At 50.8% G+C, this 21774-nt stretch overlaps 1 protein-coding gene across 2 annotated transcripts in view; it reads left to right on the forward strand.

Moving 5' to 3' along the window:
* SLC13A5 (solute carrier family 13 member 5) overlaps positions 1–20513 on the forward strand; it is a 30197-nt gene extending 9684 nt beyond the window's left edge. The window contains exons 6-13 of one of the 2 annotated variants that reach the window (XM_070478910.1): positions 503–668; positions 2400–2522; positions 6197–6406; positions 7384–7484; positions 8511–8629; positions 10594–10755; positions 13498–13635; positions 14791–20513. In XM_070478910.1, the coding sequence (XP_070335011.1) occupies positions 503–668; positions 2400–2522; positions 6197–6406; positions 7384–7484; positions 8511–8629; positions 10594–10755; positions 13498–13635; positions 14791–14916 (1145 nt within the window). In that variant the 3' untranslated portion in view covers positions 14917–20513. The remainder of the gene's footprint in view (positions 1–502; positions 669–2399; positions 2523–6196; positions 6407–7383; positions 7485–8510; positions 8630–10593; positions 10756–13497; positions 13636–14790) is intronic. The other variant, XM_070478911.1, reaches the window with a different exon arrangement.
* The last annotated feature ends 1261 nt before the right edge of the window (positions 20514–21774 follow it).

A 21774-nucleotide genomic window follows, 5' to 3' on the forward strand; every position in this document is an offset into this window, starting at 1 on the left:
TGGACCAGGTCCTGGGCTGCAGAGATGAAGCAGACACCCTCATACTGCAGATTCACAGAGCCTGGTGGGGTGGGGTCAGGGGGCCCCTCGGACAGCTCATCTGACTCGGGAGAGGCTACAGAGCACCGTAAACCAGACACGGAGGAAGAGCAGAAAAGGGAGAGGCCTTGCTAGGAAGAGGGGACATCTGAGATGGATCGGGACTACTCAAGGGAACATCTTCAGTGAGAGCAAGGAGGCAGGAAGGAAAGGAGTGTGTCTGAAGCCGCTGAGTTTCTGCGCAAGTCATTGAGGGGCCGTGGGACATGACCGTGGGTGGCAGGTGGGGTCAGACCACAGCCTGGGGCTTGAGGCTGCGGAAAGAAAACCTGGGGGAAGAGCTGGCAGAGCCGGCACGCCCAGATCCTCACGTCAGCAGCTGGGTCAGGAGCTGGAGCTGGAGCTGGAGCTGGGCAGGTGGCCCCCAGGGCTGGCTCAACTCATGGCGGTGTGCCCACCACAGGGAACCAAGCAACTCTGGAAGGTCCCTCTGCGAGGCAGCAGGAGGTCAACAGGAAGAACGTGTGCAAGGCCCTGACCCTGTGCATATGTTACTCGGCCAGCATTGGAGGCACCGCCACCCTGACCGGAACGGGACCCAACGTGGTGCTCCTGGGCCAGATGCAAGAGTGAGTCGCTGGCCATGACTTTGGGGACAATAACAGTGTGAGAGGGATGGGGCTGGAGGGGCCCGCCCACCTCTGCCTTCTCTTCAGCTGAGTTCTGGGGCTAGAGGGACATGTCAGAACAGGGAGGATGTGCTGCCTTCAGCCTCTGTGGCCCAGCCCCGCTGCACACGCTCAAGACCCCACAGTGGGGGAGCTGATGTCCACAGACAGGGTTGCTTTTCACCCTGGGACAAGTCCCACCTTTCTTTCCTGGGCTCAGGATTCTTGCTCAGAAGGGGAATGTGGATTGAACCCAGACCCCGTCATGGGAAACGACAACGTAGTTCGAGAAGCAGGGTCCTTGGTTAAAACTTGTAGAAAACAGATGCCTCTAAAGACGCTCCCCTCAAAGCCGGTTCACAACCTTGCTCTTTAATGATGATGGTTCTATGATGTTGGGGAAGGTTAGTGGTTAGGTTAGCTGGTGCCTCACCGGCTCACCACTATGGCCCTTCTAATTGCCCTTGAGGGGACGTATGCCCTTAAGTGGCTCCAGGTGGACCAGGGGGCTGTTTGGAACTTTTCAGCCTTGACCAGAAAGGAACCAGGCTCTGATGGTGTAGTTCTGTGCCTGGTCTTGTGAGGCTGGGGTCACAGAAGTGAGAGGGTCCTGGGCCTGCCAGTGGGATACTCAAGGGCGAGGGAGGGTAGCAGGTGCCTGGAGAGTTCTGATGGGTGATGTAAATGTGTTAGTGAAGATAAGTACAAATCGCAGTAGGTACAGAGAGAAGGAACAGAAATATGGTGGCGCCCGTCCTGTGTAGACAAGCACCCTGGACAGGGGTGGGGAGGGCGGCTTGGAGGTGGGAAGGGCAGGCCTGCAGCCTGGCAAGGCGGGCACTTGAGATGGAACAAGCAGACCGCTTTGCTTCTGCAAGTGTTTCTGTAATGACAGCCTTATGGTTCTCCCCGGAGCTCCTCTGGGCAAAGCTGCCTGTCTGGGCTGAGTGAGAAAAATTGTGGCTATGTTGTTGTTTAGTTGCTCAGTCATGTCCGATTCTTTGCAACCCCATGCACTGTGGCCTGCCAGGCTCCTTAGGCCATGGGATTTCCCAAGCAAGAATACTGGAGTGGGTTGCCATTTCCTCCTACAGGGGATCGAGCCCATGCCTCCTGCATTGGCAGGTGGATTCTTTACTGCTGAGCCAGCAGGGAAGCGCTATGCCACTTCACTCTTGGGCTAAAGGGAGCAGCGCCTGGAGCTGGGGGCAGAAGTGACTCTCTTCCAGCCCCCAGGAAACATTGTCTGATCCCACCCTGGGAAGCTTTTGAGATTGATCTTTTAAGGGGGCCCTTCTCTTGTGGAAGCCCACACCCACAGGGTGATTCTGAGGAATCCGTGGACCCCCTGGACCTGTTGGCCAGTTATGTGTATACAAAGGTGTATTCTTCTAGACTGAAGGGCCTTGCTTTTCATGAGCTTCTCAGCCAGGTGTGGACCCCCAGGAGGGTCGGCTGGTCACACTGCAGGCTTGTCTTGTGCGTGGTTCTGTTCTGGGGCCCCTGCTTGATTGAGAGAGTGCCGAGTGGTGCGTGTGGGTGGCTGGACCTCAGGAGGAGAGCTCCCCCTGCTTCAGACTAGCTCTCAGGGCCCAGCTGTAGCTCAGCCTCTTCCCAGAGGGTCCAGCCTACCCACTCTCCACAGCCCAGCATCTGGTAGAGATGTGGGTGGACTGGTGTGTCTCCCATCAGGTTGTTTCCGGACAGCAAGGACATTGTGAACTTCGCCTCCTGGTTCGGATTCGCCTTCCCTAACATGCTGATCATGCTCCTGCTCTCCTGGTTGTGGCTCCGCTTCATGTACATGAGATTCGAGTAAGTCTGAGATGGTGACACAGTAGTGGGTCTGACCGTGCCGGGCCCTGCAGCAAACCCCTCTGGCTCAGCAGCTAAGTCTAGAGAGTGCTTCCTGTCCAGTTCTGACCATTTCTCAGCAGCCCCATCTCCTGCTGGCTTGCCCTCCATTTCCTGCCACCCCTGTGACTCCGCGTGCCTTTGCACTTGCTATTCCCTCTCCCCGGAATGCCATTCCCTGCCTTCCTCCCTTCCAACCTCCTCAGTCTTCAAGGCCAGTTTAAATGCTGCTTCCTCAGCAACTCCTTTCCCAGCTCCCACCCCCCCCACCCCCCCGCCATTCCGATTCTGACGATTGCTAGCTTGCTCACTGCTCTGGGCCTCCCTGGACACTCCATGTTCTGAACCCACTGCCCACCCCCGGCACTTGAAGTCATGCACCAGTGCCGCCCCCTACCCCGAGCTCCTCTGGGGCCTGCAGTAAGTCCTCTCTGACCCCCACACCCGCCCAGCACCCAGCCCAGGGAGAAGGAGCAGGTGTGCCATTGAACGTGAGTCAAAGCAATTAACGAGACGCTTGTTTGGTGTAGAACCGGACAGACTTCCACTTGGCAGCAAGTGACTTTTAGGCCAGGTCACGGCAGATAGCCTGAGAGTGTCCCAATCAATCCAAGCCCAGATTTACTGAATGCTCACAATGTTCCCAGAAGCACGCCACTTCTGCAAAGTTTACCTTCTGGTTCCCAGCACACAGGCATGGTTCACCAAGGTCAACCTTGACAGCAGCCAAGCTTTGCACAGAAACCATGACGTGTGGCTGACAAACACCTCAAAATGTTGTTGTCATTTAAAATTTTTTTTTAAATTTGTTTTTATTTATTTGACTGCCCCCAGTCTTAGTTATGGCACCTGGGATTCTTTGATCTTTGCTGTGGCAGATGGGATCTTCACAAGGGCATGCACAATCTAGTTCCCTGACCAGGGGTCGAACCAGGGCCCCCTGCATTGGGAGCGCAGAGTCTTAGCCCCTGGACCACCAGGGAAGTCCCTGTTGCTGTCATTTTTAAAGGCACGGACTTATCTACGTGAGCCGCATGCTCTGTGCCTTAATTCACAGGGAGCTTGAGCTCCAGTGAAAAATAGTGAAAAACAGGCCTATGTGGCAGGAGAGAGGAGACTTCAGAGCTGAAAGGCAAAGATGCCCATGAAAACCTGTGAGTTAATGGGGGAAAAGGGGCATTTTGGTTAAGTCTTCTTCTGAAGGAGGAATTGTTTTGAAAACTACAGTAAAAAAAATACCAACTCTATCCATAATCAGAGCAGCTGTATTAAAAACATAAAGGTTTTAGGCCTCCGTCACATCCCCACCCTGACCCCCTCGTGAAAGGGAAGCTGCTCCCTTAGGCACCTGGCTGCCCAGCTTGAATCCCTTATCTGGTTGGTTATGGAGAGCAATGTCAGGGTCTTTCCTTCCAGCCTGATTCATAAAAAATGGATCTTCCAGAGTTTATGGGCAGTTTCCTAGGCCATGTCCAGTCAAGGAGGCCGCAGCTCACCCCAGGACCCCTCAGGACTCGTGGGATATTGCTGCTGGCTTACATCCAGCCCTCCTCATCAGGCTAAGCCCTGAGTCAGGGAGGAGGGTTCTCCTGGACCCCTTCCAGGGGGCTCAGGGTCCCTTGACCTCTCCAGCAGCATGTCTACCCAGTTCATCAGCATCTTGGGGAAGGCCATTCTACTGCAGAAGGACACTGTGCACCCATCCAGCCCCCCGGGGCTCCCGCAGGAAGGCTGGATCCACCTGCCTTTCTCTCATGCCAGCCCAGAGGTCACCAGATGGATTAACCCAAAGATAAGCGTGGAACACTTAGCCTCAGAGGGACCAGAAGGCCTGGCGGCACCATTACGGCAGGGCCAGCACTGGACAACTGAACATATGATGCTGCCCCCAGAGTCTGCAGCCGCTGTGTTGTCAGGATGTGTCACCAGCATCAGAAAAGAGCTGGGTGGCCAGAGTCCCCTCTTATCCTGTTCTGGAAGCCTGAAGCTTCCGGCCCAGCCCCAGAGTCTCAGGAACTACAGGAAGCAGTAGATTGGTGGCAGGTAGAACACAGACTCTCATGCCACAGGGGCGAGGACAGAGAGGCCAGTTCCCACCCCAGCGGAGCCATCCCCCTGCTGGATGATCTAGAAGGTGTCCCTGGTGGGTGGCCCTGGGGACAAACGGTCTGGCCTCTTGTCCAAAGCAGAGATCCTGGCAGGCTGTGTAGACCTGAGTTCCCAGCCCTCACTCCTGTAGCGTCCTTTCCTAACCCCTGAGCACCACGGGAGGCTTCGTCGCATCCCCGGGCTGGCCCTTACCCTTTTAAAGGTGGTTCGCATCCAGCCCTGGCTCCAGGATTCAGCACCGGGGTACCTATTCTGCAACTCCTGTGCTCCTTGGAAGTCTGACTTAGGGTCCCAGGAAGGAGTCCCAGAAGGGAAGGCTCTCTAGGGACAATCAAGTTGGCCTTGCCACCACCTTCAGGCTGATAGATTCCTCAGGGTTGGTATTCTGTGTGCCAGTGACCCCAGCCAGTCCCTCCCCAAGACTTCTGTTGTTGAGTCGCTCAGTCGTGTCCGACTCTTTGCGACCCCATGGACTGCAGCATGCCAGGCTTCCCTGTCCTTCACCACCTCCCAGAGTTTGCTCAGACTCATGTCCATTGAATCAGTGATGCCATCCAACCATCTCATCCTCTATTGCCCCCTTCTCCTGTCCTCAATCTTTCCCAGCATCAGAGTCTTTTCCTATGATTTGGCTCTCCCCAGGGCTAGGTATCCTCCCCGGGGAGATGTGCTGCAGGGTGCCCTGGGCAGGTGTGTTGGCCAATGGGCCCTGGTCCCTTGGGAGCCTATCCAAGAGCAGGATCTGGCTGGCTTCTTCCCCTGCCTTAGCCACACTCACTTCCAGCCCCTCCACCCCCAACCCCCCGCCCGAGTCTGCTGGGTCCCTAATCCTACCTCAGCTCCTTGGAATGTAAGCACCCACCTTGCTCCTGCCTGACCCAGTCTGCTGGGACCTGTCCTTGTTCCTTGTGTCCTCCTGAGCCACCTGATGATGAGGACTGGCATGCCAGTACCATTGAAAGCAGCTCCAGGCCTCTGTGGGAGAAGGAAGACAGGGAGCTTGAGGGAGCCTTGGCTCTACTGCGAGCTGGTTCCATATTTCTCAGTGTCCCCTAGGTGATGGCAGCAGCTGGCCCCTAGGCGACTGATACTGGCCAGGACGCCCTTGCCAGAGGTGGCTTCGATTCTGCTTGTTTCTGCCCCCTCTACTCCTGTCCATCCCCACTCCATTTCACTCAGTCTCCCACCCTCCTGGCCATCCTCTCTTCCTGAGTCTTGGCCTAGACTGGCCATCTGAGCTGTGCCTTCTCAGGCTTCCTTTGGGGGCACCCTCCAGTTCTGGGGACACCCTGGGGCATATGCTGAGCACACAAAACAGACTTTGCCACTACGTCCTGAGAAGTCGGGTCGGGTGGGCAGATTACAGAGATGTGGAGTGGGGAGGGACTTGCTCAACGCCCCCTGGTGATGGGCAGCCCGCTGTGACTTTCTAACACATTCTGCTGCCCGGTGTTCACACTTCCATTCAGCCAGCCCTGGGGCCAACCAACATGCTCCCCCCGCCCTGTCATCTTTGCCTCCTCTAGTCTGTCCTGGGGCTGCAGCCTGGAAAAGAAGAGCGAGGAGAAGTCTGCGCACGAGGTGCTGCGGGCGGAGTACAGGAAGCTGGGGCCCCTCTCCTTCGCTGAGATCAACGTCCTGCTCTGCTTCTTTCTGCTGGTCGGCCTCTGGTTCACCCGGGACCCCGGCTTCATGCCCGGCTGGGTGTCGATCGCCTGGGCAGAGGGAAAGACAAAGTAAGTGTCTCCTCCCGCAGCAGCTTTCATGGCTCGCCTCCTTTTCTGCCGTCCAGTTCTGGAATGCTCTGTTGGCTTCCGGACTTGCTTTTGTCTCACCAGTCTTTCCGACAAGCTCACAGATGTGCTCTTGTGGTCCCTCAGGGCAGCAAGGCTGTGACAGAAGTTTGCTGGGCGACGACTGGGGCTCCCAGTGCTCTGGTTCCCCAGTCTCTGTTCTGCCGTCTCTCCTTCCTTATCTTTCTCCAGATTCGGATGAGGCCCTCTGAAGACGCACATCCAGGGTCCAGAAGCTTCTTTAGAAAGAGACTTGGCCAAAGGGAAATATGGAGTTTCTCTTCTGGCTGTTATGTGATCAGAAAGGAAGGAAAGTTGAGACCATGCATATCTTAGAAAAGGCGGAAGATGTGGTCTGAGAGATAGCCACCTATCAGTGCCTTATTTCATTCTGAAGATCTGCTTGGGGTCGCCCCAGAGTCCTTGCGGTCATCCTGGTGACCCCAAAATCCAGAGAATCTGGTTGAGAAGAGTGCATGAAGTTCACCTATAAAGCAACACAGGCTGAGAGAGGGAAATGAGCTGCTCAGGGTCACTCAAAGATGGTGGCAGAGCCAGGCCAAGAATATAGGTGTCTTGGTTTCCAGCCTGGATTCAGTCTGCCTCAGCATCCCTGATCTTGGCCTTTGGGGTATCAATTTTCTTTCTCTCTTTCTTTCTTTTCATTTTAATTATTTATTTATTTGGCTTTAGTTGCAGCATGTGGGATCTAGTTCCCCAACCAGGGATTGAACCCAGGCCCCCTGCATTGAGAGCACAGAGTCTTAGCCACTGGACCACCAGGGAAGTCCTGGAGTATCACTTTTCTTTCTCAGAGGAGCCAGCTTCCTCATGTAGGAGCATTCAGACACAGAGCAGGTTCGTTGCGTGACTGTCACTGCAGCCAAGCCGGGCTAATCCTATGTGCTTTCCCTGCCCAGGTACGCCTCCGATGCCACCGTGGCCATCTTTGTGGCCATCTTGCTGTTCATCATGCCTTCACAGAAGCCCAAGTTCAACTTCTGCAGCCAGACCGAGGAAGGTAAGGCTCCTGTCCTGGCCTCCCATTCATCAGGGTGGGGGCCCTGGTAGCCAAGGGTCTCCATGAGGTTCCCTGGGCCCAGGAGGGAGAAAACCTCACCCTGTTCCAAAGGCCTGGCTCGATCACAGAGTCTGGGCACTGGGTGTTTTCCAAGACTGCCCTGGGTATTGTTTGGTGCAAGACCTCTTCTTTTGCTTTTTAAGCATTTGAAATCTTATTTATTTTATAAGAGGAACAGAAAGGGATTTCCCATGATGCCATCAGTATTTTGGGGGTTTCTCTCTCCCTCCCAGTCTTTGTTAATATGCATACAGATATTATATAGCTATAATCAAAACATATTTCAATCTGTTTTCTGTTGGATTTTGTTTTGATGTTTTTGTTTGTAGTTATTCTACCAACATTTCCTGTTACTGTTGCAACCTTCAAATTTATTTCTTAATTATGGCATTATATTGTATCAGGGGGCTATAACCATCCCCCTGTTATGGAGCATTCTGGCTATTTTGAATGTTTCATTATTATAAATGAATGCTTTTGTATATATAGCTTTTTCTTTGAGAGTGTTTCTTCTTTAGGATAAATTTCTAGCAGTGATGGTGCTGGGGTAAAAGAGTATATATATCTTAAAGGCTTTTAAAATGTGTTGGGAGATTGCTTTTCAAACAGGCTGTACCAATTTATAACACTACCAGAGCATATAATAGCTTTAATATATCATGTCTTTACCAGCAGTCAATGTAGTCATTACTGTAAATTTTAGCCGATTTACAGCTATGAGATGGTACTTATTGTCCTTGCAGGCTTTTATGCCCCCTTGATGAGATCACTTTTATCTCTTTTGTTTGCTAATGCTGCTTTGGGTTGTGTGTGATTTTTTTGGCTGTGCCATGCGGCTTGTGAAATCTTAGCTTCCCGACCAGGGATAGAACCCATGGCCCTCGGCAGTGAAAGTGCAGGGTCCTGACCACTGGACCACCACTGGAATTCCCAATGTATGTGTGTGCTTTTATCGTCTCTTCTCAGAAAGGAAAACTCCATTCTATCCACCCCCTCTGCTGAATTGGAAGGTGGCCCAGGAGAAAGTGCCCTGGGGGATCGTGCTTCTCCTGGGAGGTGGCTTCGCTGTGGCAAAAGGATGCGAGGTAACTTCTCCGCTGCCAGGGCAGGGGCAGGGTGAGGGGCTGCCTAGGGCCTCTTCCTTCACCGGGAGGGCAGCTGAGAGCCTCTGCACCCCTCCTTCCCAGCACCCCGGGGCTCTGCCTCTGTGTTTCCGTGTCTGTCTCCTCCACGTAACTGCACATTTCAGGAGGACAGTGCCTCTGTCTTGTAATCTGCAAACACTGAAGTGTACCTGAAACAGAGCGAGTACTCTCTGATTGATTTCAGAGACTAGTGAACGATCATGGTTAGCCAAGAGAGGCGGGGGACGCTGGGAAGTCTCTTGGGAGGCTGTGGGAATAATGATCTCTGCTTTGATTTACTCAAGGCAAATCTTTCTTTCAAATCTTTGTGAATAGTTTCACCATTTCCTTTGGTTCATCTACCTGCTGACCTCTTTTGTTGATACTGTTGCCATTTAGAAATTTTTTTCTCTAGCTAGGTATGTAGTGACATAGGAAGAGAACAGCATTTGGAAGAAAATAACCTCCAAAATGCAACTTTCTTCCTTCCCTCCTTTCCTAATAGGGAAGAAACGAGCTAGAGGGGGAGGGGATGAGCCGCCTTGGTGCTGCTGTCCTTCATCCATCTGTTCATTCATCTGTGCATCTGTCCATCCATCCGGGGATAGAATGTTATAGATAACTTGGTCTATCTTACTATTGCTGTTTGCTCAGCATCTAGCTGGCAAGTAGTGGGTTCATAAATGTTTTTTTGATGAACATATCCATCCATTTAGTCACTTCTCCTTCCAATCATCCATCCATCTATTCATCTCTCATTCATTCATCATCAAACCTTCCAACTATATCTATGTTAGGTCAGGCATAGGAATTACAGAGGAGATTGAGATACAGTCTCTGTTCTTGAGGATTTCCCATCCTAGAGATGGGGGGATATCTGGAAGAGCAGTTCAGAAAGAAGTGACACACCAGTAAAGAAATAAGTGTGAAATAGCAGCAGAAGATAATAAGGCTGGTGTTACCTCCCAGAAACTGCTTCACTGAGGGTCAAGATAAGAGTGTGGACTTTATTCTGAAAGTGGTGGCAGCTACTGAAGAGTTGAAGCCAGAAAATGACTTGGTCAGATGTACACTTAGGAAAAAATCTCTCGGATGTCTGGAGTGGAGGCCTAAGAAGGGCGGGGCTTGGGGGAGACCCAGTAGATGCTCTATAGCCTTCATCTAACACAGTTTCAGAACACTGGACTCCATGGACCACTCTCTCCTCCTCGAAACTCTTTCCTCTTTTGGTCCCCCAAACATCATTCTCTTCCACTTGTAACTCTGGCTGTTCCTGCTCTGCCTCCTCTGCTGACTTTTTCTCTATTCTCCTATAAATATGAGTGTTCCCAAAGATTCTATCCTTAGCCTCTTCTTTGTTCACTTTTCATTCTCTCCCTGTACAATCTATTCTCAGCCTAAAGCCCTAAATATAAATTCCCAGTTTCTGGCTCAAATCACTCTCTTGAGCTTCAAGAACTGTGGGCGACTGAGAGGAGATGATGGACTTGAGATGTTTTGGGTGCCATGGTCACTGGGCATAAAGACTAAGGGGGAGAGAGACCCCAGGATGACTCCTTAGCTTTCTAGGTTGGACAGTAGGTGAGTCTAGTCACCTAGTTGGGGAGCCCAGGGGGAGCAGATTCTGGGCTAGAGAGGGTGAATTCAGGTTGGGTCGTGTTTAGTCTGACATGCTCCCAGGACATCTGGGTGGAAATCCAGACAGTAGACCAGCTAGGCTGGAGACAGATTTCAGAGACAGCAGAGTGAGGTTGGAGATCGAAACTGTGGGCATGGATGACAGCACCTATGGTATGTGTTCAGAGAAAGAGAGCTGGAAGTGAAGGCTGGCCCGAGCTCCTCGGAGAAAGATGAAGGTCCCTCCAGGCTCTGGAGGAGCTGGGAGCCAGTGGCCCTGTGGTGACTGCCCTCCCTGCGCTTCCCAGGCTTCCGGGCTATCAGAATGGATGGGGAAGCAGATGGAGCCCTTGCACACCGTGTCCCCGACAGCCATCACCCTGATCATGTCCTCACTCATTGCTGTGCTCACGGAGTGCACAAGCAACGTGGCCACCACCACCCTGTTCCTGCCCATCTTTGCCTCCATGGTAAGTAACTCGGCTGGGGGAGAGTCGTCGTTTCGGAGGAAGCCGACTGGGTCCCTAGAGAGGCAGTGACATCAGGGGCCCAAGCCTAGCTAGGCTTTGGAGACCCAGGTCCCTGAGTCCCTCATGGCCCTGGGCCTGCCCTCAGTGCTTTGCTGGTTCTTCTCAGTATCCTCTATGCTGACCCGAAGTGCTCAGCAAGAACCGGGTGCTCTAAATTTGTTTATAAAGGTAACTGATTATTTCTCAAGCTCGGGAGGCAGCGCTGGCACCAAGGAGCCCATGGGGGAATGATAGAGGGGCTCTCAGACTGTAGCACAGGTGAGCGGGAGGCTGCAGGACAGGGGTCACCACTGGCTGGAACCCACCAGGAAGAGATCTTGGGGGAACTGGAGCCTGGGGATGGCGGGAGGGGAGAGGACGTTCTGCGGAGATGGAGTAGTGGCACCTTCGGGAGGCCAAGTAGTGGCAAAGGGTAGTGGACCCAGCAGGACAAAGGCAGAGACGACCCAGCTGGACAAAGCCCATGTAAAGGAGATGGTTGCAGGACTGAAAAGTCCCAGAAGCCCTGCTTGGCAAGCTCAGGGATCGTGGAGCAGTGTGCCCTGAACCCAGAGAGCTTGTGGATGAGGGTGCTGAGGGTCAGGCTAAAGAACTATGTTCTCTGGGCAAGCGTAGTTTTGAGCTGGGCCTGAGAAGAAAGCAGAGCATATAGGAAGCTCGATTGCCATCTTTTCTTGCATTTCCTTCTGTCACTCATCACATGGCAGTACCAACTCAAGGTGGCACAAAAAAAGGCCTAGGTTTAGAGTCAGAAGACCTGAGTTCAAGTTCAGGATCTTCCAAACACATCACTCAAGTTCTTTCTCCTATGCGTGCGCTGAGGGTCAAGTAGGCTGAGGGCTATGAAAACCCTCTGTAGATGGGAAATGAGCCTGGGAGAAGCTGGGGCTCACTACCCTTTGACGTTCTGGAGTTGGGAGGACAGACTTACAAAGGCCTCAGCACAGGACTGAAGTTGGTAAATTTTCATTCAGTTGCCAGGGTGTCCATGTGTATACAAAGCAAACTCAAGTGACTTTCTCCTTTCCAAGCGAAGATGGAAGAGTTAGGAAGAGCAAAGTGGCCCATCTGCCCCACCCCTCAGCAGGGGGCCCAGAACAAAAGGATGCCAAGGGGCCTCTTTTGATGCTGATCACGCAGCAGTGAAGGCTCCCTCCACACAGAGGCCTGGCTTTCACTCCCAGACCAGTCAGATAAATGGGGGTCTTCATCAGAGCAAGTGGTCAGGCCTTTTGGAAACAAGCTTTTCTAGAATCAGAAGCCCTGAATTAGATTCCCCACAGGCCTCACAATCCTGGCTCAGCACCACATGTGGGCAAGGGGAAGGGGGTGACTTCCCAGCTTGGTCCAGAGACACGTGGGGTGCATACATCATGGGGGAAACCAGGCAGGAAATTGGCTTTTCCGAGACCTGTTTACTCACAGGAACTGTAACCTGAAACCCGCTCATACCCCTTGACTCTGGGAATTTTATGTTCTGGAGTCTATCTTAGGCAAATCATTAGAGATGCTTACAAGTTTATATATAAAGATGCACATCATGGAACTGTGATAAAAAATACTTCTATAATAGTAGGGGATTGGTGAAATAAGTTATCATATATTCATACAATGGAATACTATCAAGTCATTAAAAAAATCATAGTCTTGAAGGATACTTCATAAAATGGGGACATGTAATTTGTCAAAGCTGAAAATGTGTACATACACATGGCTGGAAAACGTCTAATAATACAAAGAGCATACAGACTCTTACCCTTTAGGCTCCTCCCTAGAGATAACGCCTATTATTAATTTCTTAGATATCTTTCTGGATGTGTTAGACACACACATACATGCAAGCATACACACACTCTCTTTTTAAAAAATGGCATTATTTCCTAGTCCTGTTCTGCACCTTAATATATTACATTTTATCATATATGTCAGAGATCATTCCATCGTTAAAACGTAAAACCTACTCAATTCTTAACAGCTGCAAACGATTCCATTGTTTGTGTATATATATATATTATTTGACCATCCTGCTACTGATGGCTGTTGAGACCATTTCCTGTGTGTCGTGCTGTTACAGTGTTGCACTGAACCGCTCTGCATGTGTGTCTGCCCTCAAGTGCATGTAGATCCACATGATGGATTATTCACTTTGGTAGATACTGACAGACATTACAAATTATATCACTGATTTATTCAACAAATATTTATGAGCATCTGTCTGCTCTGTAGGTGTGGCTGAATTTTAAGCTTTAGAGTAAAAAGGATGGATACCAAATTCCATATACAAAATGAACCCAAATGTGTACAGAAACACATACATACTGAGGCACATACACAGGTGAGAGACGTGGTCCCTACCGTCCAGGCTCTCTCTGTCTGCACCAGGATAGACAGATGTGCGCACGTGGGAGGCAGGAGCATCCAGCACAGTCTCTGGCATATAGTAGGTGCCCAAGAAATACATGTTGAATGAATCAAGGGGGTCCAAAAAGGCGTGTTGGGGAGTTTAGCCTTCAGGGTCCAGCAGAGTTACCATCCAGATGTGGCAAAGGGTAGTGGACTCAGCAGGACGAAGGCACAGAGGTGGGAATGCGCTTAGTATGCTAGGGAAATGCTCTCAGACTGATGGTCCCGGGAGCTTTGTTTTCTGCATCTGTGACATTGTGATGCTGTGTTTTCCCCCAGTCACGTTCCATTGGCCTCAACCCGCTGTACATCATGATCCCCTGCACGCTGAGTTCATCCTTTGCCTTCATGTTGCCCGTGGCCACCCCACCTAATGCCATCGTGTTTTCCTATGGACACCTCAAGGTTTCCGACATGGTAAAGCCGCTGCTTTTGTTCACTCCCATCAGCTATGATCCTTTGGTCCTGAGGGATACCCTGTGATGCTAAACAGTTTGGAACCAAACGTCCAGACCTAACTCCTTCTTTGCATTTATAGGCAACTTTTTCATCTTTCTGACACCATCTCTTATTTCATAGACTGTTCTGCCTCTCAAAGCTGAGAGGTAGGTTACAGAATCTCCCACCATGAGGTGCCCAAGCAGCTGTTACGGGAACCTTCAGTGAGCACTTGGAGGGGGTGAGGGTGGGGGTCCCATATGGCCAACGTAGACATCACAGATTAGCAAGAACACAAGAGGAGAGTCAGGAGGGGCGAGGCTGAGGATAGGGGATACACGAATGGCAGCCAAAGAGGCTATAGATGGAGGCAGTGGCGGCAGGTGGGTGGGGGGCAGGCTCGGGGCTCGGGGATGGGACACCGCTGCCTGGGAGGAGCAGGTGCTGCCCTAGAAACAAACGCAGCCAAAGGAGGGACTCTTCTGGCAGGAGGAGGGCAGGTCTGCAGCTGCAGAATGGGGAGAGGCCAGTGTGCAAACAGGGGCGGCCAGTGAAGAGGGAACGTCCCCCGGCCCTTCAGGCATCAGTTATCTCAGCACCACTGCGGGGTACCTTCGGGACTCTAGGGGGCATTCTCACACAGAGGGCAGTCCCAGAACCCAGGGACTGCAGGCTCAATTCTGATCCCCAGTGAAAAATCTGCCACACGGTTTGAGGACAGTGGTTAGTGACCACGCAAAGAAGGCAGCTCAGGCTCTGGAAAGGCCGGTGTGCGTCTGTGGGAGGGCGAAGGCGCTGGGGTGAGCCCTGGACCTGGAGTCAGACCAGGCTCTTCAGTAACTCGCTTGCCTCCCTGAGGCCCAGTTTTCCAGGCGTCCCAGTGGGCCTGAAGAGTCTGCCTGTCCTGCCTGTTTCCCAGGCTGCTTTGAGCAGTGATGACTTGTACTGGATGCACTGGACGTGAAGTTACGCTGCCTGTGGGTGGGGTGAGGACAGAGTCTGGCCTGGGGATGGGAAGCCCAACCAATAGCTTTGGTTCCCTTCTCCAGAGCATGGATCCCCGTGTCCCACTCACCTTTGTTCTGACAGCCTGGCAGAACCAAGGGTGCTAACTTTGACCCTGTTCTTTTCCAGATGAAAACAGGACTAATAATGAACGTCATTGGAATCACCTGTTCATTTTTGGCCATCAACACCTGGGGACGGGTCATATTTGACTTGGACCAATTCCCTACCTGGGCTAATGTGACAGCACACTGAGACTTTGGAAAAGTTGCAAGACCATGACCACGGCTCCCACCCTCCCAAGGACTCTTGAACCTTCCAGTATGACTTGCCACAGAGCTTTGGGGTCCATGTCCCAAAGTGACCCCATGAGGCCTGCACCCTATGGAGACCCAGCCAACAGGCCAACTCTTCCTCCAGGCCTGGGGTCTCAGCTAGGGATGGGCTTTGAGAGGGCAGGCTCCGAAGTGAAGGGAGCCTGCCGTGAGTATGCTGGCGTCCGTCTTTGCTGGGGGCCTGCCATCACCTCTGGGATGGTCAAGGTCCCGTTCCCACTCAGCCTCGAGCTGGCCCCCCGGGGCTGGGCTCTGGGATTCATTTATCATCCACATGGGAATCAGATCCCAGCTTGGGAGGTGAGAAAACAAACTTCCAGGCCCTGTGCCTCTCCCAGCTGCCCTTAGGCTGCCTCAGATCCCTCCTGGCACTAGGAGGGGTCAGTCCACAGCCCAGGGACGGAGTGTCAGGTCCTGGGCAGCTCCCCACTGCTAGAGTGAGAGTGGGAACGAGAGCCTCCTGGGACCACTGGGAGTATGGTGCCACCACCATACTCAAGGATGAGGAACTTGAGTTGCTAACTTCCGGATGACACCACCTGCTGCACCCCACTTGTAATCTGCTCGATTGTAACTGATGATTTAGACCCCCTCCCCAGCTCTGCAGGACACCTCCTCAGACCCCTTCGTGGTCTGGCTGACATTTATCGGGATCCTCCCCAGCAGGTTAGTTTGGCTCTCCCAGAAGATGCTTTCCTGCTCCATGACAGCTGGGGTCACACTACACATGGGCTCCTCTGGGCCCATAGCTGGAGACCGAGGTCCGCCCTCACCTGCAGGTGCAGGGGGATGGACAGCTGTTAACTGCCAAGAGCAGGCTTCCTTCAGAGTCTGTCTGTCAGGCCAGAGTTTGGGCTTCTCTGGGGAAAGCTCCCTTTGCTGATTGGCCTTGACAGCAAGCCTGGTACTGGCAGAGCATCACTGAGAACCAGCAGCGCCCAGTGGTGCCCGAGCAGATAGCCCCTGCCCATGCGTGCATCCACCTGAAGTTGTGGGAAGAAGACTCCAGAGTGGCCTGGGAACCCTCAGAACCTTGGGGAGAGAAGCATGGGAGAGTCCTGTCCTCCTGCCCACCAACCCAATTTTCTTTCCTTCCTGTGCTCCGCCATTGATGTTATTTCTCAGAGCAGGAGAAAGTCTGGGAACCTAAGGACCCCGATTCTCTCTCCTTGAGGACCAAGCTTATACCTCCTGGTTCCTTGGGGTGGGGTGATTCCTGACCGTCCTGTCTCCCATGGAAGGTGCACCCGGCTGTCTCTGGCTTTCTGCTGTGTGCAGGACGGTGGGGTGGGGAGAGGCAGGTGGATGAATGAACACTTACACATTGCCCACTTCCCGTGTGCCAGGCCTCCCTGTGCCCTGCTAATGATCTCATTCAATCTTTGCTGCAACCTGTGAGATAGGCAGGTGTTATTAACCTCCTCTGTCCTTCATTAGTACTGGGGCTCAGAGAGGCCACATCATGTCCAGTAGTCACACATCCAGTTAGTGGCAGCTGAGGTTCTGATTCAGACCTGCCACTGCCATGTCCACTGCTGCTTCCTCTAGCCATTAAGGGCCTTGGCCTTGTAGGGCCTGTAGGGAAAGGTGGGTGACCAAGAGCAGGTCTACCCAAGGCCCTGCCTGCTCAGGGATCATCCACAAGAGCCCCTTGCTGCTGCTTCCTCTGAGATGGGCTCAGGGCTGTCCTGGAACAGACAGGGGTGGTCTTTGCCCGAAGAAACAAAGCTTTTAGTTGGAGAGAGCAGCATGGAAACGGGCCACCTGCTCTCCCACCAGGGTGAAACCGCACCACCCCTTTATCACTACTCCCAACATTGCTGCTGCTGATATGTCTGCCCGCCCCACCTCCCCTGCCCCCCCAGTGAGGACTTGCACAGCCTGCTGGGTCCAGTGCCAGCACTACAGCAGGCCACCACAAGTGTGATTAGTAAATAAATGATCAGTATGGTCAATTAGATGCACTCCTGGTGGTAAGTGAGCAAGGTCAGTGAAGGTCATCCAAGTGGGCAGTGAAGGATGAGTAAGACTGGCCGAGCTGATGGGGGAGGATGTGGTGGCATGGGGGAAAGCATGGGGAGATGCCATCTGATTGAAGAATGATAAAGCTGGGTGGTGCTTCAGGAGAGCAGATTCCAAGGTTGAGGAGGCTGACCAAAGGCTGTTTCTAAACAGCTTCTCTTGGAGTTGCACTAACACTTGTGGCCAGCGTCGATCTGGATTGCTTTCAGCTGCAAGTAAGGAAACCTAGCTAGCAGTGACTTAAATTCTAAGGGCGGCATTTGTCACTCAGTTGTGGCCAACTCTTTGTGACCCCGTGGACTGCAGTGTCCCAGGCTTGCCTGTCCTTTACCATCTCCTGGAGTTTGTTCAAACTCATGTCCCTTGAGTTGATGATGCCATCCTATTAAGGGCATTTTATGTCTACTTAACAAAAAGTCTGGAGCTAGACAGTTACTGGCACAGGACCAGCAGCTCACTTGGGCCACCAAAGACTCAGGCCTGACCATCCACTCTGCCGTCCTAAGGATACTGTGGCTTTACTGTCATGCTTGACTCGCACTATATACACCTGCATTGAAGGCAGGTGTACGGGATGGGGGATGGTAGTGCATACTGCATTTTCCCCTTTTGGTAGGAAAGCAAAAGTTTTCTCAGAAAGCCCCTAAAGTCCTCCTTTTATGTCTTGTCGGCCAGAACGAAATCATCTGCCCACATTGAGGCCAATTACTGACAAAGGGGAACTGGAATACATGAGACCAATTAGGATACATCTTTTAGGCTTGGGAAATTGGCCTATGTTTCCTGAAATCAAGCGATATCCACCTAATATGAAATATGAGTCTGGCAGGAGAAAAAAAAAAGGCTGGGAGCCCTTGGGTAGGTGATAAACCAGGGTCTGGTATTATGACTCTTTCAGAGGGCTGCCCTCACTCCAGGGTACTTGAGTGGCTCCCTTTCCATGGAATTCAGTAGAAACACACTCTGTAAGTGTTTGGTCAAGAATTTCACCTCTGCCTCCACTTCCAGGAGAACCTCTGGTTCAGGAGGCTAGAGTCTGAGTCATGGACCAAGCTCAGTCCTGATGTCAGATACTGAATAAGTAAGCCCAGTCTCTGAGCCTCAGTTTCCATCAGGGAGGGGCTGGACTAGAGCATCTGTCAGGAGGGCCTTTCCCCAGAGTCATGTCAACCCTTAGCCCACTGACCCTTCACTTGCTTGGGCCAGGTGCAGCCCCATGGTGTCTCAGCTTAAAGCCTGTTACATGGCGCGTTCCCTGCCCCCATCTGGGTCTCAGCCATTTGCTGAAAAACTCTGAAAGATTTTCCCCATTGATATTTTGCCTCTTCCATTTTGTTAAGAGGTTCAACCCAAGACCCTTGATTTCTCTCAGCACATATCAGACATGGGCCCAAGGTGAGCTGAACACATATCTTGACCATATGTGTTGCTCTCTGAACTGTTTTGCCAAGCACTTAGGACTCCACAAGGATCCTATGCATTCCAGGGTTCCTTGTTGGATCCTGGAATTGGGATCCTTCCCTGTCCCTCTGAGCTGAGAACTTCCTTAGGGCCTCCTCTGGCAAAGCCAGTGAGCAGGGCATCTCCCTGGCAGGTGAAGTCTCCTCCCTACCATTGCTAATGCACAAAAATTATGGATAATAAAGCTGTTGCTCTGCAGGGAGTCAGCACAGTGGCACAGAGTCCAGTTCTCAAAAAGAATACAGACATTCTCAGGTAGGACCCTTGATGGCACATTCTTGTTTCTGGAAATAAAGACCAAACACTGGATTGTCTGGTTAAAAACTACACCTGGCAGTCCTATTCTTAGCTCAGAACTCCTAGGGTACTCTCTCCCTTGGTCCAATATCATCTTAAAAGCCTTGTTTTCTTTCCACCAATGAAGCATTTTTTCACATTCAAAAAAAACTTCATCAAGATAAATCTTCCACATCATGGGATGGGTTTTTATATTCTTCAACAGAAAGCTTATCATTTATGGCTGAAATCCTTGTGCCCAGATAGATAGATACTTGCTTTATTTCCCATGGTGTCCTGACCCAGGATTCAGGTTCTCACTTCCCTGCCCTGGGCATGCCTTCCAGGAGCTTCTCTGATAGGCTTGTGCACATGCTGACCTCCACTTTCAGAGACACAGGCCTCCCACTGCTGGGCAGTATTAGAGCAGCAGTTTTGTCTCTGCTTCCAGCTACCAGAGAAAGCTTCCCTGGTGGCTCAGAGGTAAAGAATCAGCCTGCAATGCAGGAGACCTGGGTTCAATCCCTGGGTCGAGAAGATCCCATGGAGGAGGGCATGGCAACCCACTACAGCATTCTTGCCTGGAGAATTCCATGGACAGAGGAGCCTGGCAGGCTGCAGTCCTAGACTTGCAAAGACCTGGACATGACTGAGCGACTAACACACAGACACTTTTTCAGCTACCAAGGGTGGAGAAATACAACATCCCAACCTCTGGAGAGCCTGTTATCCAATCAGGAAATTTTAGCTAGTTTTTATATCTAAAAAGTTAACATGAACACAATGAAAAAGAAATTCCAACAAGTCAAAAAAGCACTGAGATATGCCCCTCCCCTTCAGACCTTGGGGCCTCCAGGCCCTTCCAGAAAGGCAACACTTGTCCAGCAGTTTCTTACATGTCCTTCCAGACGTGTTACATATACAGTTAGCTCTCGAGGGTTGGCTCCAGGATCCCCGGGGTACCAAAATCTGCAGATGCTCCAGTCCCTTATATTAAATGGCCTAGCTCAGTCAGCCTTCCATGTCCGTGGTCCTGCATGGTGGTTCTTCCTTCTGGGAGCATACTATACGCATCTTCTGTCCTTGTTGATATTCCTCCCCGTTAATTGATTTGGAGATCTTTCCATTCAGCACGTATGAAGTTAGACTCCCCCTCCCTCATTCAATAGTTAATTTTGCTTTTATTTTTTAAAATTATTATCATTTGGCTGCTCCCTGCAGCTTGTGGAATCCTAGTTCCCTGACCAGGGATTGAATCCAGAACCCTGGCAGAGAAAGCACCGAGTCATAACCACTAGACCACCAGGGAATTCCCAGTTTTGATTTTAAAGTGAGGTAAAATGAGATGTGACTCGCACAGATCTGAAGTGTACAATTCAGGGATTGTATACACTGTATACAACATGTAAGCAGTACCTTATTTCCATTTCCGAATGCCCTGAAGTTTCTCTTGCCCCTTCTAGGAATCTGCACCTTCCTGAGGCAATCATTGTTATGATTTCTATCACCATGGGTTGGTTTTGCCTGTTGAAATTCACATCAATGGAATCATACAGTACACACTCTGGTGTCTGATTTATTTTGTGCAACACATCGCTTTAGAAATTCATTTCTGTTGTGTGTATGCATTCCTTCCTTTCTTTGTTGTGCTAAGTAGTTTCTCATTGTATGACTATGCCACAATTTGTTTATTTTTCTCTGATGGACATTAGTTTAGCTCTAATTGAAGACTACCTGAATAAAGCTGTTATAAAATTCTCTGCACAAATCTTTTTGTGGACATGTGTTTTCACCTCTCTTGGCTGTGTGCCTAGGAGTAAGCCTCAGTCTTTTTAAAAGCTGCATAGTATTCCATCTTAAGTGTGTATGCTTGCGTAGTTGCTAAGTCGTGTCCGACTCTTTGCAAATCCATGAACTGTAGCCCACCAGGCTCCCCTGTCCATGGGATTTTCCAAGCAAGAATACTGGAGTGGATTGCCGTTTCCTACTCCAGGGGATCTTCCCAAGCCAGGGATTGAACATTGACTGGTGGATTCTTTACCACTGAGCCACCTGTATATTGTATAATAAACAAGACCCCACTTGATGGACATTTGGGTCATTTCCAATCTTTTGCTAAGACTATAGTAAACATGTCTGTAGTTAAACCTTTGTAAACCTACGTAAGTAGAATACTTTTCGAGAATGGCATGCTGGATGAAAAGGTCTATGTCTTTAAATCGGGAACATAGGGGAATTCCTGGTGGTCCAGTGATTAGGACTCCGTGCTTTCAACGCCAAAGGCTGGGGTTCCATCCCTGGTTGGGGAAGTAAGATCCAACAAGCCTCAAAAAAAAAAAAAAAAAAAATCTGGAACATATATTGCCAACTTGCTTTCCAAAAAGGGTCTGTCAATGTATATTTTCAAGAACAAGTCATAGTCTCACATATCCTAAGTAAACAAATTTCTCAATCATTGCTATTCTGATAGTTTCAAAATGCTCTCATGATTTTCACTCTCATCTATTTAAATTGCAAGTAACATTTATCATTTTTTCACATATTTATTATCCATTTGTGTATCTTTTTTTTTGTAAACTCCCTTTTTCTTGTTTTCTGAGATGTTTTTTTAAGGCCTTTTTAACTAACTTATAGGAACTCTTTCTATATTAAGCAAGTTTGTCATTTGTTATAAAAATATTTATGTGCTGTGCTTAGTTGCATCTGACTCTTTGCGACCCCATGGACTGAAAGCTGCCAGGCTCCTCTGTCCATGGGGATTCTCTAGGCCAGGATACTGGAGGGGGTAGCCTATCCATTCTCCAGTGGATCTTCCCGACCCAGGAATCAAACTGGGGTCTCCTGCATTGCAAGTGGATTCTTTGCAAGCTGAGCTACCAGGGAAGCCCCAAAATATTTATAGTGTATGTTAAAATCTGGTAAAAAAAAAAATTCTTCTTTTTAATCCTTCCCACCTCCTGCCCCCTCCAGCTATTCTCACATATTTTTCCATAAGAATTTCTGAATCAGCTTTTCTAGC

The sequence above is a fragment of the Odocoileus virginianus genome, chromosome 17, assembly GCF_023699985.2.
Source record: "Odocoileus virginianus isolate 20LAN1187 ecotype Illinois chromosome 17, Ovbor_1.2, whole genome shotgun sequence".
Lineage (NCBI taxonomy): Eukaryota > Metazoa > Chordata > Mammalia > Artiodactyla > Cervidae > Odocoileus > Odocoileus virginianus.